The sequence below is a fragment of the Salmo salar genome, chromosome ssa08 (genome assembly GCF_905237065.1).
Source record: "Salmo salar chromosome ssa08, Ssal_v3.1, whole genome shotgun sequence".
Classification (NCBI taxonomy): Eukaryota; Metazoa; Chordata; class Actinopteri; order Salmoniformes; family Salmonidae; genus Salmo; species Salmo salar.
In genome coordinates this window covers 1,565,926-1,581,234 of record NC_059449.1, presented here as the reverse complement: position 1 = coordinate 1,581,234, position 15,309 = coordinate 1,565,926, and the positions used below count along the sequence as shown (strand labels likewise).

The 15,309-nt window shown below is 41.3% G+C and overlaps 1 protein-coding gene and 1 long non-coding RNA gene across 4 annotated transcripts in view; both read right to left on the bottom strand.

Annotated features, from left to right (window-relative positions):
- The window catches only part of LOC106610024 (transmembrane protein 131-like), a 124,886-nt gene that overhangs the window by 108,733 nt on the left and 844 nt on the right, over positions 1–15,309 (bottom strand). For all 3 annotated transcript variants that reach the window (XM_014209131.2, XM_014209134.2, XM_014209132.2), the window contains exon 2: positions 14,809–14,879. In XM_014209131.2, the coding sequence (XP_014064606.1) occupies positions 14,809–14,879 (71 nt within the window). The remainder of the gene's footprint in view (positions 1–14,808; positions 14,880–15,309) is intronic.
- On the bottom strand, positions 1,057–3,723 carry LOC123744183 (uncharacterized). Its single transcript, XR_006770762.1, has 2 exons — positions 3,169–3,723; positions 1,057–2,776 (listed from the first exon to the last, which is right to left on the bottom strand). It is a non-coding gene; the product is annotated as an uncharacterized lncRNA (long non-coding RNA).

Below are 15,309 nucleotides of genomic sequence, written 5' to 3'. Positions count from 1 at the left end.
TCTATTTCTGACACAGATCGTGCTGCAAGTCCTGCCTCTCCCATCTCCTCATTGGTTTATAGAAGCAGGTACCCACGTGCCATTTCCTCATTGGTTATACCCACGTGGGTGACTGAATGAGGTCAGTGGCGGTAATGCACCTCATTTATAAAAGTTGCCAATCGCAATATAAAGTCCAGAGAAGAAAAAGCCTGGAAGGAGGAGAGATGACTAGAAACGATACGGTTGACCGTTTTGTGTGGATTAATTGTCGGAGTAGAGGACCTTGTGCATTTCGGGTAAAATAACTCAATGTTTATAACCCAGGACAAATTAGCTAGCAACAGCAAGCTACCTAAATAGGATAAATTAGCTAGCAAGTGCAAGCTAGCTAGCTAAATTGCCATACATGTTTAATGCTTTTCGACCTGTCCCCAAATTAATGTAATTGGTTCAGTTTGTTTTGATATTTTAACCTGCGTGTCGTGATCGCGTTTGGTGTGGGGGGACAAAATAAATGTATGCACGATGGCGCACACGCGCAGCAGGTTTGGGTTCCGTGTAACATTTGGTTTTCTAACAGCAGAGACTTATATAAACCTTGGTGTCTGTCTCTCCGACATTTGCAACATTGTTTCAATATTCAAATTCGATCTCCAGTAATGAAGGTGTCGGGACGAGACAGGCAGGCAGCGTTTCTCAGCCAGTTGAAATCATGAATCAGCTGGCATTGAAGTGATTGTGTTAGCTGTGTTGTTGGCTAGCTCATCTGAACATCAGTGACCTTACGAGAGAACACATTTTCAATGCCAGCCGAATTCGCGCCTCATTAGGTGATTGTTACCGATGTATCCAAATAAATGTCACTAGAAAAACAGCTTAACCTCTTGAAATGTAAAGGAAAAATTTAGATTTCCACCTAAATAGACATACACAAAACTGCTATTCATGTGTAATTACATGATTCTGACATGCCAAAACGTGGTATATTTGGAAAGACGACATCTGGGAGATTAAAGAAATGATCAGAAGTTAGGAGTTACATAGTTCAGAATAAACAAGAACAAGCACACAAAATAACATTTTTTGTTTTTGTATTTTAAAGTCATCTTTCATTGACAAGCTATAAGTGAATTATTGATGCCCAGAGCTGGAAACACATCACATGGCTTCCACAACATGTGAACAATCAGAAAAAAAGGGATTGATAGACCTAACAACTAGAAATGGGCAGATGTTTTAGTAAGTGGTGTCATGTGTGGTCACGGGATATTTGGTCATGTGTCCCTTAACCTCTCCAAAGTGGCATATGTCTGTAAATTATATTAATTCCAGTGCTATTACATATTTGCAATCCCTAAATGCTATTTGTTAAGTATAAAAACAATTTCTACCATATCAACCTTACTCAAACAGTGTGGTGGAGTTATGGGGTATCCAGGGTACATTAAAGTGTCCTTTCAACCTCTCCAAAGTGTCCGAATGTGGAAATTGCACTGTTTTTGCTCACTGGAAGCGCCTAAAAGTTATTGTTCACCATAAAAAAAAAAACATTTCTACAACACCAACCTCTCTCAAACATTGTGGTGGTGTCGGGGGACATACAACTGTTTTTTCAACCTCGCCAAAGTTCCTGAACGTTTAGCCTACGCATATCCAATGTATTGGTCCCACATACAAATTTACTATTTACAAAAACAATATAAAAGCAACAAATACACAATTTTGATTTTATTTTTTTAAATGTCTAATCAAACAAACTTAGATACACACGTGTCCTTCACTAAAAGAGGTGCAAAAATAAAAATAAGATGAACTATTTACAAAAATGGCATTCGTGTTTGTTTTACATCCCAGGTGTAGATGATTAGATTTCACTTTCACTGTAGCTTGTGCATGTCATGATAGTCTTTGAAGCAGTCCCTTTCTGCCAGGAAACAAAAGGAAAACTTGCATTTCAGACAGATGTGGCATTTCAACCTCCCCTCGTGTTTTATGCAACGTTTGGAGTTCTTCCTTTTGTCTTTTGGCATGTGTGTTGGATAGTGGCGCTCACCTTGAGTGGGGGGGGGGGGTCTTGTGATGGTTGTGAGGTTGCTTTGGGCCTCCAATTCTGCAATTTCCAACACCAGCTGCACTCGGAACTGGGTGAGAGGGGTTTGACCTTTTGCTTTGGCCACCTGCTTTCGGAGAATGAAAGCATTTACTGTAGCTATGTCCACAAAGTGAAAAAAATAATCTTCTTCCACTTCCTGGTCGTAGCCTATCAGAGCATTAGATACCCCCCATGCTGGAATTGTAGTCCTTCACAGAAACGGGGACATTCTTCCTCACCCATGCCCCATTGGCATTTTTCACCCTCCTTGAGACATGGTTATTATTGAATGCCTTATGCTGTGTGGTGAGCATGGTTACTTAGCTAGTGTCCTTCCATTTCACAAAAAGCAGCTTGTTAGTCCTGATCCAATGTATGGTCCCACTCTCCGATGTCTTTGTCATGTCGTTTACCTTGGTCTTGGGGAAAATGATTCTGTTAGGACGAATGGTGCCACAAGCCCCTATTTTCTTTTTCAAGAGGTCTATGAAAAGTGGATGTAGAACCATCAGACGGGGTGATTGAAACTGCAGTGGGGGTGGTTGAAGAGGAGTGGGGCCTCTGTCGAGTGGTGGATGTAGAACCATCAGACGGGGTGATGGCTGTAGCAGTGGGGGGGATTGAAGACCTTGACCGGCAGGGTGCTTGCTGGGGAGGGGTGGCTCCCAAACTTCATCATCCACATCATCTGCATCCTCCACTCTATGGTGAATAAAATAAAGATAGTTGTAAGACACAGAATTAGTTGACTAAAATGTACAAAACGACATTAACGTAAAGTAAAAACACCAAGCCAAAACCTTATCTGTAGAGTGATGCATATAGGTGTGAAGGACACACACAATGCCAACAGTAACACTTGAGACAAAGGCAGAGGTGAAAACCACAAATAACCAATGGCGGCGAGTTCAGTGGCCTCTCCAAACATACAAGGATGAAAGTAAACAATGAACTAATATGAAAGACAACTACTTTGGAATTATATAACATTGAAATTACATAGGCCTATGTAAACTAAATCCAAAGCACAAAAAGCAGACAACTTACAAAAATAGTAAATTAGCTATATAAAGTCATGAAAATAATTTACTTACAGATCTTAAAATGGATCCAATCCTTCAAGAAAGCAATCTTCGTCAGCTGAGTTTAAATCCTCTTTGTCCAAATCGCTCCTCAGATTTGAGTCTGACTCCAGTATTTTATTCAAAGCTTCTAAGCTCAGCCAAAAAAAAAACGTCCTCCCACTGTCAACCGCGTTTATTTTCAGCAAACTTAACATGTGTAAATATTTGTATAAACATAACAAGATTCAACAACTGAGACATGAACTGAACAGGTTCCACAAACATGTGACTAACAGAAATTGAATAATGTGTCCCTGAACAAAGGGGAGGGGTCAAAATCAAAAGTAACAGTTAGTATCTGGTGTGGCCACCAGCTGCATTAAGCACTGCAGTGCATCTCCTCCTCATGGGCTGCACCAGATTTGCCAGTTCTTGCTGTGAGATGTTACCACACTCTTCCATCAAGGCAAGTTCAAGGACATTTCTGGGGGGGGAATGGCCCTAACCCCTCACCCTCCGATTCAACAGGTCCCAGACGTGCTCAATGGGATTGAGATCCGGGCTCTTCGCTGGCCATAGCAGAACACTGACATCCCTGTCTTGCAGGAAATCACACAGAACGAGCAGTATGGCTGGTGGCATTGTCATGCTGGAGGGTCATGTCAGGATGAGCCTGCAGGGAGGGTACCACATGAAGGAGGAGGATGTCTTCCCTGGAACACACAGAGTTGAGATTGCCTGCAATGACAACAAGCTCAGTCTGATGCTGTGACACACCGCCCCAGACCATGACGGACCCTCCACCTCGATCCCACTCCAGAGTACAGGCCACGATAAACGCGAATCTGACCATCACCCCTGGTGAGACAAAACCACGACTCGTCAGTGAAGAGCACTTTTTGCCAGTCCTGTCTGGTCCAGCGACAGTGGGTTTGTGCACATAGGCGACGTTGTTGCTGGTGATGGCTGGTGAGGACCTGCCTTACAAAAGGCCTACAAGCCCTCAGTCCAGCCTCTCTCAGCCTATTGCGGACAGTCTGAGCACTGATGGAGGGATTGTGCGTTCCTGGTGTAACTCGGGCAGTTGTTGTTGCCATCCTGTACCTGTCCCGCAGGTGTAATGTTCAGATGTACCAATCCTGCGCAGGTGTTACACTTGGTCTGCCACTGCGAGGACGACAAGCTGTCCGTCCTGTCTCCCTGTAACGCCATCTTAGGCGTCTCACAGCACGGGCATAGCAATTTATTGCCCTGGCCACATCTGCAGTCCTCATGCATCCTTGCAGCATGCCTAAGGCACGTTTACACAGATGAGCAGGGACCCTGGGCATCTTTCTTTTGGCGTTTTTCAGAGTCAGTAGAAAGGCCTCTTTAGTGTTCTAAGTTTTCATAACTGTAACCTTAATTGCCTACCGTCTGTAAGCGTCTTAACGACCGTTCCACAGGTGCATGTTCATTAATTGTTTATGGTTCATTGACCAAGCATGGGAAATAGTGTTTAAACCCTTTACAATGAAGATCTGTGAAATTATTTGGATTTTTACAAATTATCTTTGAAAGACAGGGTCCTGAATAAGGGACGTTTCTTTTTTTGCTGAGTTCATGTTGGTGGTATACCAGTGGCGAAGCAGTCTAAGGCAATGCATCTCAGTGCTAAAGGCATCACTACAGACACCATGGTTTGAATCCAGGCTGTATCACAACCGGCCATGATTGGGAGTCCCATAGGATGGCGCACAATTGGCCCAGCGTTGTCCGGGTTTGGCCGGTGTAGGCAATCATTGTCAATAAGTATCTGTTTTTAACTGACTTTCCTAGTTAAATAAAGGTTAAATAAAAAAATAGAAACAACTAAATACTTATTCATAGCTGCCTTTTTAGGTTCCTGTTCGATATTTAGTTTTTGTTTTTTTTCACCTTTGAGAAGCCATCGTTTATGCTAAAGCAATGAAATCTGTTTACAATGTAATGTAGCGTGCTCAGGGAGTCTCGTCTCTTGAGCCAGGTAGCAATATTTCGCATTACACATAAAAGGTTTTACGCCTTGCTTTGTCCCACCCAGGTCAACTGCATATCCCTGGAAAGCTTATCCCATTGGCTACAAGACTGTCAAGGTGCCATAGTAGCCAATCCCCTGGGTAATGGATGCCTACGGCGCCTAAGCAACATATTTTTGATGCGCAAAGATAGTCACTCTGTGGACATTAGATTTTGCCATTAAGTCATACATAATCAGATAACATTGGCAATAGGCTAGATTTGTTCCTACCAACCTAAGGATTAACTTGATACCCCCAAGTAGTTATAGCTAAAACACAGACCAAATCGAAGCTTACCTTGTAAGATGTTTGCTGTAAACATTGTGTAAAATAAACATTTTGACTCTCGGTGCTGGTAATCAATAACGGCAGACAATGTATCCTCATGATTTGTGGAGTCCCCGCTTTCGATGTGCTTCAACGTATTCCTTATTTATCCTTCATAACGCTAACCAGATTGTAGGTAGCAGCCATCTTGAAATAATGTCATTGGCTCGGCCTGCCCTTACATATTAGTATGCCCATATATGGTAGTAACTCACACCAAAGATTTTGAAGGCACCAATCAATAGCCAAGATACTCAGCATTCCACAGACACCCTGCTTTTGCAGATAGGGGCTACCGTTCTCATACCAGACAGAACTGAATAATAGGCTCCCAAATTTGGGACCTATACATCTAAGAGGTTAAACAAATGCAGCTACTGTTGTTATTCTGGCTGAATTGTTTGACGTGACTAAGTTAGCCGAAGTTGGCTAGCTAGCAAGCAAGGGATAAGAACGTTGCCAGCCAGTACGGCAATGGAACATTTAGAACGAATGACTGGGTCGCGTCTCTAGCAATCGAACAAACAACCAGCCGGGTTGTGTAGCATCTCTAGATTTGTGTGTCGGGACTATATGTTGTGGAAGGATGAAGTATGAATAAATTCATCAAAATAATGTTAATTAAAATAAGTCAAATCAATATTTGAATATGTTGGTAACCCATTGTATGAGTGATAATGCCCTCGAAGCCGGTGTTTGGAGGATAAACAGTGCATTCGGAAACTACTAAGACCTCTCGACTTTTTCCACTTTGTTACATTAGCCTTATTCTCAAATGGATTAAATACTTTTCCCCTCCCCTCAATCTACACACAATACCCCATCCATAATGACAAAGCAAAAACAGGTTTTGAAATGTTGGCACATGTTTTACAAATTTAAAAAAATTGAACCTTATTTAGACCCTTTGCTATGAGTTTCCAAAATTGAGCTCAGGTGCATCCTGTTTTCATTGATCATCCTTGAGATGTTTATACAAATTGGAGTCCACATGTGTTAAATTCAATTAATTGGACATGATTTGGAAAGACACACACACACCTGTCTATGTAAGGTCCCAAAGTTCACAATGCATGTCAGAGCAAAACCAAGCAATGAAGTCGAAGGAATTGTCTGTAGAGCTCCGAGACAGAATTGTGTAAAGGCACAGATCTGGGGAAGGGTACCGAAACATTTCTGCAGCATTGAAGGTCCCCAAGAACACAGTGGCATCCATCATTCTTAAATGGAAGAAGTTTGGAACCACCAAGACTCTTCCTAGAGTTGACCATCCGGCCAAACTGGGGGAAAGGGCCTTGGTCAGGGAGGTGACCAAGAACCCGATGGTCACTCTGACAGAGCTCCAGAGTTCCTCTGTAAAGATGGGAGAAACTTCCAGAAGGACAACCATTTCTGCAGCACTCCACCAATCAGGCCTTTATTGTAGAGTGGCCAGATGGAAGCCACTCCTCAGTAAAAAGCAAATGACAGCCCACTTGGAGTTTGCTAAAAGTCTGATGGAACCATTGAACTCTTTCGCCTGAATCTTTCGCCAGCCAGAGCCCGGACTTGAGCCCGATCTAACATCTCTGGAGAGACCTGAAAATAGCTGTGCAGTAACGCTCCCCATCCAACCTGAGAGCTTGAGAGGATCTGCAGAGAAGAATGGGAGAAACTCCCCAAATACAGGTGTGCCAAGCTTGTAGTGTCATACCGAAGAAGACTTGAGGCTGTAGTCGCTGCCAAAAGGTACACTACCGTTCAAAAGTTTGGGGTCACTTAGAAATGCCCTTGTTTTCCATGAAAACATACATGAAATGAGTTGCAAAATGAATAGGAAATATAGTCAAGATGTTGACAAGGTTATAAATCATTTTTAATTTAAATAGTGTCCTTCAAACTTTGCTTTCGTCAAAGAATCCTCCATTTGCAGCAATTAAAGCCTTGCAGACCTTTGGCATTCTAGTTGTCAATTTATTGAGGTAATCTGAAGAGATGTCACCCCATGCTTCTTGAAGCACCTCCCACAAGTTGTATTGGCTTGATAGGCACTCCTTACGTACCATATGGTCAAGCTGCTCCCACAACAGCGCAATAGGGTTGAGATCCGGTGACTGTGCTGGCCACTCCATTATAAACAGAATACCAGCTGACTGCTTCTTCCCTAAATTGTTCTTACATACTTTGGAGCTGTGCTTTGGGTCATTGTCCTGTTGTAGGAGGAAATTTGCTCCAATTAAGCGCCATCCACAGGATATGGTATGGCGTTGGAAAATGGAATGATAGTCTTCCTTCTTCAAGATCCCTTTTACCCTGTACAAATCTCCCACTTTACCACCACCAAAACAGATGGCGTCAAGCACTCCTCCAGCAGCATCTCAGTTTTTCTGCGTCTCAACAATCTTCTTCTTTGTGATCCGAACACCTCAAACTTAAATTCATCTGTCCATAACACTTTCTTCCAATCTTCCTTTGTCCAGTGTCTGTGTTCTTTTGCCCATCTTAATCCTTTCTTTTTATTGGCCAGTCTGAGGTATGGCTTTTTCTTTGCAACTCTGCCTAGAAGGCCAGCATCCCGGAGTCACCTCTTCACTGTTGACGTTGAGACTGCTGTTCTGCGGGTACTATTTAATGAAGCTGCCAGTTGAGGACTTGTCATGTGTCTGTTTCTGAAACTAGACACTAATGTACTTGTCCTCTTGCTCAGTTGTACACCGGGGCCTCCCACTTTCTATTCTGGTTAGAGACAGTTTGCACTGTTCTGTGAAGGGAGTAGTACACAGCATTGTAAGAGATCTTCAGTATCTTGGCAATTTCTCACATGGAATAGCCTTCTTTTCTCAGAACAAGAATAGACTGACGAGTTTCAGAAGAAAGGTCTTTGTTTCTGGTCATTTTGAGCCTGTAATCGAACCCACAAATGCTGATGCACCAGATACTCAACTAGTCTAAAGAAGGCCAGTTTTATTGCTTCTTTAAAATCAGCACAACCGTTTTCAGCTGTGCTAACATAATTGCAAAAGGGTTTTCTAATCATCAGTTAACCTTTTAAAATTATAAACTTGGATTAGCTAACACAATGTGCCATTGGAACACAGTAGTGATGGTTGCTGATAATGGGCCTCTGTACACCTATGTAGATATTCCATTAAAAATCTGCCGTTTCCAGCTACAATAGTCATTTACAACATTAACAATGTCTACACTGTATTTCTGATCAATTTGATGTTATTTTAATGGACCAAAAAATGTTGCTTAAAAATAGACATTTCTAAGTGACCCCAAACTTTTGAACAGTAGTGTACTTCAACAAAGTACTGAATAAAGGGTCTGAATTCTTATGTAAATGAGATGTTTCCATTTTTTAGATTGATGAGGGAAAACGACTTAATACATTTTTAGAATAAGGCTGTAACGTAACAACATTTTGAAAAAGGGTTCTGAATACTTCCATCTCGGGCCTAACACCCGTGCCAATATATCCTCCAAACACCGGCTTCTCTGGCATTAGCACTTAATTTTATATAACTGCCTTAATATTGCTGGACCCCCTTGGCAGCAGTAGATGGGGATCCTTAATAAATACACTGACTTCTAAGAAGATTTTAACCCACAACACCAACATTTAAAACGTTTTTACCATCATTATATAGCCTTAGTTATTTTGTTGCTTTGACAAGGTCTTCTCTGAAGATTATTATTTACTTAATTTGATTAGTGTCCCTCATTTTAAGGTCAACCCTTTTACGTAAAATTAACTCATTTTAATAAGGTGAAACTATTCCTTAAAAAAAAAGAAACATTGAAAGAAACATTGAACATTAATAGTCAAATAACAGAGTAAAAACAGAAACTGAGCGGTGGGCGCTAGAGAGCGTGCTATATTTATCTTAACCTCTCGCCACCTATAACTTCAAACATTGTCTGGCAATATGACAAAGCAAAAAGGCACCAAAAAAGGGGGCGCTAAACAAGATCATTTGGATGAGAGACAACGAACCAATTTCAACATCGCCGACCCACGAGGAGTTAGCTGAAGTGCTAGCTCCCAAGATCTCCTCATAGAACCTACTCCAACCTACTGGCTGCTATAAACTCACTAAGCAAGAAGGTGGACACAAGGTTGGCTGATATCTCAAAGAGTATTGGGACTTTGACTTTAACTGTGAAGGCAACTAAGGGCAGGGTGCATGAGATCGAGCAGACGACAGTCGATCACGAGGCCAGGCTACAGGACATAAAGAAACAGTGCACAACATTCAAAAATGACTAGATCACTGGCAACGAAACCAGCCAAGGGCGCGCCACCAAGGCCATTCATCGCACGACTGAACTATCCCCAGACCAGGGATCTCATCCTCAAGCTGGATAGTCAAAAGTTCCCCCTTAACTACAACTACCATGTTGTCTTTCTACCCAGATCTTACTTTGGAATTAAGGAACCTACGGAAAGAGTATGATGAGTTGCGCAAGAAATGCAGGGTCGAGGGTGGCCAACATCCGATATGGATTCCTCTTCCCAGCCCGGTTTACTGTGACAGTCGTTGGGATCAACACGTACGTTTAACAACCCAAAAGAGGCCGACCTGTTCTTGTCAAGTATACTCCCTGGCTGAGGATACAGAACTGCTGTGTCAACCGGCTAAGTGGCCAAATATAGGCCAGGAATGTGTTTGAATTTCCTGCCTATGTCTTTTCGATCAGAAGATCAGAAATTGGGACTTATAATGATGGGTGAGATGTTATTGCTTATATAGCATTGTTTAACCTATCATGTTTTAGCGCCACTCACCCCCTAACGTGAGAGTTAAGTGTTATATAATATTTGTCTATATGCAGAGCATCTATAGATGACGAGTTAGGGTGCCTAGACAAAGCCGGAACTACGGTTTGTGTGTTAGTCAAGGAGTGCTTCGTTTGGGCAAGTCACTCAGTAATGGAACAGGGGGGGGGTCTGTTTTATGATCACTTTTAATACAGGTGGCATGACAAGCTCCTGCACGGAGCGACATTTTTCTTTTGAGTTTGATATGACAGCAACAACTTGCTCTAAAATAAGAAATACCACATAGTGACCAGGCACAGAGTGACCGGGTGTGTGAAGGGAGAAGGGGCTCACAACAATTATACATTGATGGTCAGTTAGCTTCATTTGAACAATTACAGTGTAATAAGTTTAGCATGCCAACAACATTTTTTCAGATACCTCCAAATCAGGAATTTCTTAACGACCCATATCCCACAGTATGGCATTATGCCAAATAGTCCTACATTAGAGAGCCTGATCCTTGTCAAACCCCATTCAAAAGGGTCGGTCTCTAGACTTTATGATGTGCTACAGGCCCACAGAGGTATCCACAGACACTATTAAAAGGGCTTGGGAACAAGAACTTGGTTCAGGAATCTCAGATGAGGACTGGGTAGAAGCTCTCAGGAATATAAACCACAGTTCAGTGAATGCCAGACACAACCTTGTACAGTTTAAGGTGATACACAGGTTACATTACTCAAAACTGAAACTGCATAAAATATTCCTGGACACCTCACCACTGTGTGAGAGGTGCAAGCAGGATGAGGGGACGTTGACCCAATTATTTTGGACATGTCTTAAGTTTCATGCTTACTGGGCTCTCATTTTTGATTACTTATCTAAAGCCTTTGATAGAGTTATAGACCCAGACCCATTGATCGCTCTGTTGATGAGAATAACCAGGAAGGGGCTCTCTTTTTGTACTCTATTAACCAAAAGGCTCATATTGCAATTTTGGAAATTGGAAACTGTACCTACCTTTGAAATGTGGTTACGGGATTTAGGGAATGTAATGCATATGGAAAAGATTCGATACAATACCTCCAAAAGAAGTCCAATGTTTTACGAAATAAGGCAGCCGATACTGGATAAATGGTCTAGTCCCGCTTCATAACTGGGTTGATAATCTGCTGCTACTCTGTGCTGCCCTCCACTCAATATTTATTTTTGATTGGAGTGCAGCACCTAATAGTTTTATTTTTTATGTGTGAGTTAAGTTTTGTTTTGTCCTCTAAAAGATGCCATCCCATTCAACAGTACAATGAATGCGAATGTCTTTATTGGAAAATAAAACAATTACAAAAGTATAATGTTTAACAGTTAAGCTGTTTTGCCTCTTTTTGGCCATTTTCTGGTGGAAAACTGAGCATAACACGTCAACCCTGATACCCATAGAGGCTAGAATTGTTTAAACAATTAAAAATGTTTGTGAAGCTTGCATTCAATTGCCACTCCCTGTTGCACACAACACGCTTCCATTCCCCATCACAAGGGGATTTCTGGCTGATTTAAGATGAAATCATCAACCCTGGCACTGACTATAGTCATTTATTTAACATCTTGAGATGGGAAATTGTGTAAATGAAGTTGAACATGTGCTCTTTATGACAGAATGTTACAATTATGTGAAATACATTTTTTGGGGACCAAGTTCCACTCCTCAAAATGCACCAAATTGGTTGAACAACCATCCTGATAAAAAAAAAAAAAAAATAAATAAAAAAAAAAATCGACATTACTATTCCATTGTAATTGTCGACACCAAGATCAACCAGTTATGGTTAACAGAGGGAGTGTTTTTTTGTGGCATGGCTAAAACAAGCCGTGATATCTTTGCACCGAATCAGCTCAGTGAGCTGCTAACATCTTCTACCCAACAACAACAACAAACTTAAACCTGGACTGTGTACATTTGGCACCAAACGGAAGAAAATAAACTGAAATAGGGAAGGACTACCTGGACTTATTTAATAAGAAATGTTTTGGTAAGGTGTGAACCTACTGAACACAGCCAAGTGCAGGCAGATTACGTAAGAAATCACTGCAAACATTTCACATAAACCTGAGACACAGCTAGTCCATTCACAGCACAGCCCTGCCTACCTGAGCCTGACAAATACTGAGGAATGTAAACAATTTCAGCATTCGGTCAGTAACTTGCTATCAACAGGTCCCAATAATTTGCAACCCTGACAGGATTACCTTGGTTCCCCTTTGCACTGAGCAGATGTACACCTAACTAAATTGTGATGCCCAGTACACATCCTTTTTTTGGTGGGAATACAAACCCCCCCCCCAAAAAAACTGGTCCAACTTAAGTGATATTATATGTCAGGGTAAGGTTCTGAAATGGATACAATTTCTACATAAAAATGGAACTAGGCAAATTCTACTTCCCATAAAACAATTGAAAGCATAATGTTTCAGTTCTGCGCCAACTGTCAAAAGGTGTACACAACCTAAATGACCAGGTATTTGAAAGCTTTTCAAATATATTTATCCTAGGTTCAATTAAAAGAAGCCTCTTGTCTGCAGGTATTAATGTGACAGTCCGTCATGGCTTCACTGACAATCAGTAAAACAAAAACTGTAGTGTGTTCCTGGATTACATAACTAGTCAAACATAACAGCTGCAGCATACAATGCAGACTTGGCCAAAATGCAAAGCACACCGCAGCACTGACACAACTCATTACTTGAAATTCGGGAAGTTTGTGAGGTGTCATCATGAAACTGTTGCATCATAGTGCCAGTAATGCAGGTGAATTAAATCATATTTCCATCTATTTAGCCAAATTCATTGATTGAATAGCTAGGTTATTTTCTCTGTAGCATACTAATGTTAGATATGTATGAGACGGAGTTCGAATTAAGTCATTTTATTTGTCAGATACGCCCGTAACCAAGCATTTCACGGTCTTCTATTACGTGAAATAAAATGTGTTAGATATGTATGAAATGTAGGTATTTCAGACGGCTTTTCTCTGCTGTTCACAGACACACTCTTACTGCACACTTCAGACAAGTAACAGGGCAGGCCACACATGCCAGGTATCCTTGGCAAGTTCTTCCCGCCTCCATTTGGACTCCTCGCTTCAACCATAAATCCTCACGTTTCAAACAGAAACACGTTTAGCTGACTTCGCAAAATATAACAACAATGAACAGTTTGACGAATTAGAGAATACACAAAAGTGATACAATGTAGCAGTAGCAAACTAATCTCCTTGATATGATTGCGCTCCAAGGCACCTCCAAACGGGAGCAAAACAACGGGGTGATATACCCATGCACTTCTGAGGTGGTGGGCTTTGTGTGAAGAAATATACACTACCGTTCAAAAGTTGTGTCACTAAGAAATGTCCTTGTTTTTTAAAGAAAAGCACATTATTTGTCCATTAAAATAACATAAAATTGATCAGAAATAAAGTGTAGACTTAATGTAGTAAGTGACTATTGTAGCTGGAAACTGCAGATTTTTTTTATTTTTAATGGAATATCTACATAGGCGTACAGAGGCCAATTATCATCAACCATCTCTCTTCGTGTTCCAATGGCACGTTGTGTTAGCTAATCCAAGTTTATCATTTTAAAAGGTGAATTGATCATTAGAAAACCCTTTTGCAATTATGTTAGCACAGCTGAAAACAATTGTCCTGATTAAAGAAGCAATAAAACTGGCCTTTAGACTAGTTGAGTATCTGGAGCATCAGCATTTGTGGGTTCAATTACAGGCTCAAAATGGCCAGAAACAAAGACCTTTCTTCTGAAACTCATCAGTCTATTCTTGTCCTGAGAAATGAAGGCTATTCCATGTGAGAAATTGACAAGATACTGAAGATCTCATACAACGCTGTGTATTACTCCCTTCACAGAACAGTGCAAACTGAATCTAACCAGAATAGAAAGAGTGGGAGGCCCCGGTGCACAACTGAGCAAGAGGACAAGTACATTAGTGTCTAGTTTGAGAAACAAACAAGTCCTCAACTGGCAGGTTCATTAAATAGTACCCGCAAAACACCAGTCTCAGCGTCAACAGTGAAGATGCGACTCCTGGATGCTGGCCTTCTAGGCAGAGTTGCAAAGAAAAATAAATATCTCAGACTGACCAATAAAAATAAAAGATTAAGATGGGCAAAAGAACACAGACACTGGACAGAGGAACCCTGCCTAGAAGGCCAGCATTCCTGAGTCACCTCTTCACTGAAGTTGAGACTGGTGTTTTGCACAGGAGTGATGGTTGCTGATAATGGGCCTCTGTACACCTATGTAGATATTCCATTCAAAATCAGCTGTTTCCAGCAACAATAGTCATTTATAACATTAACAATGTCTCCACTGTATTTCTTATTAATTTGATGTTATTTTAATGGACAAAACAGTGCTTTTCTTTCAAAAACATGGACATTTCTAAGTGACCCCAAACTTTTGAACTGTAGTGTAAATGGCTGGCTGTCTTTATTTAATCTGCAACTAAGATTCATGCCAGCTCAATAAATTGGGTACTGCATTTACCTGAGTTGGGACTACTGGGTCAGCATCCTCAGCTTGCCAAACCTCGACCACGCTGGACATTTGACTCAGGGCTTGGTGGGAGGAAGAGAGGGGGGGAATAGGTAAACAATGAAAAGCTTGAAGAAACAAGAACAAGAAACTCGCTGTCAAACACATCAGATAGCGGAGCGTGGACAGCGCAAACGGTTGTTTGTCAACGTTTAGCATAAACTTGTGCAAATGCACGACTGACAAAGGCGTGTATTCAACTGTCCGTGATCCCACTCCCCGAGGGTGTCTCAGGGAGAGTTGGGATATGCAAGAAATCACATTTTCAATTCACACATGCATATTAATACACACTTGTACATGTGTTAAATAGGCCAATAAGCACCCGCCAAAGTATTATTATTAACTGGCTAACTTGTAAACACATAGCTTTAACGTTTATAAAGCCGAGCTATACATGTGTAACATAATCAATTGAAACATTTAAAAACAAAGTAAAAAACAATGGCGTTT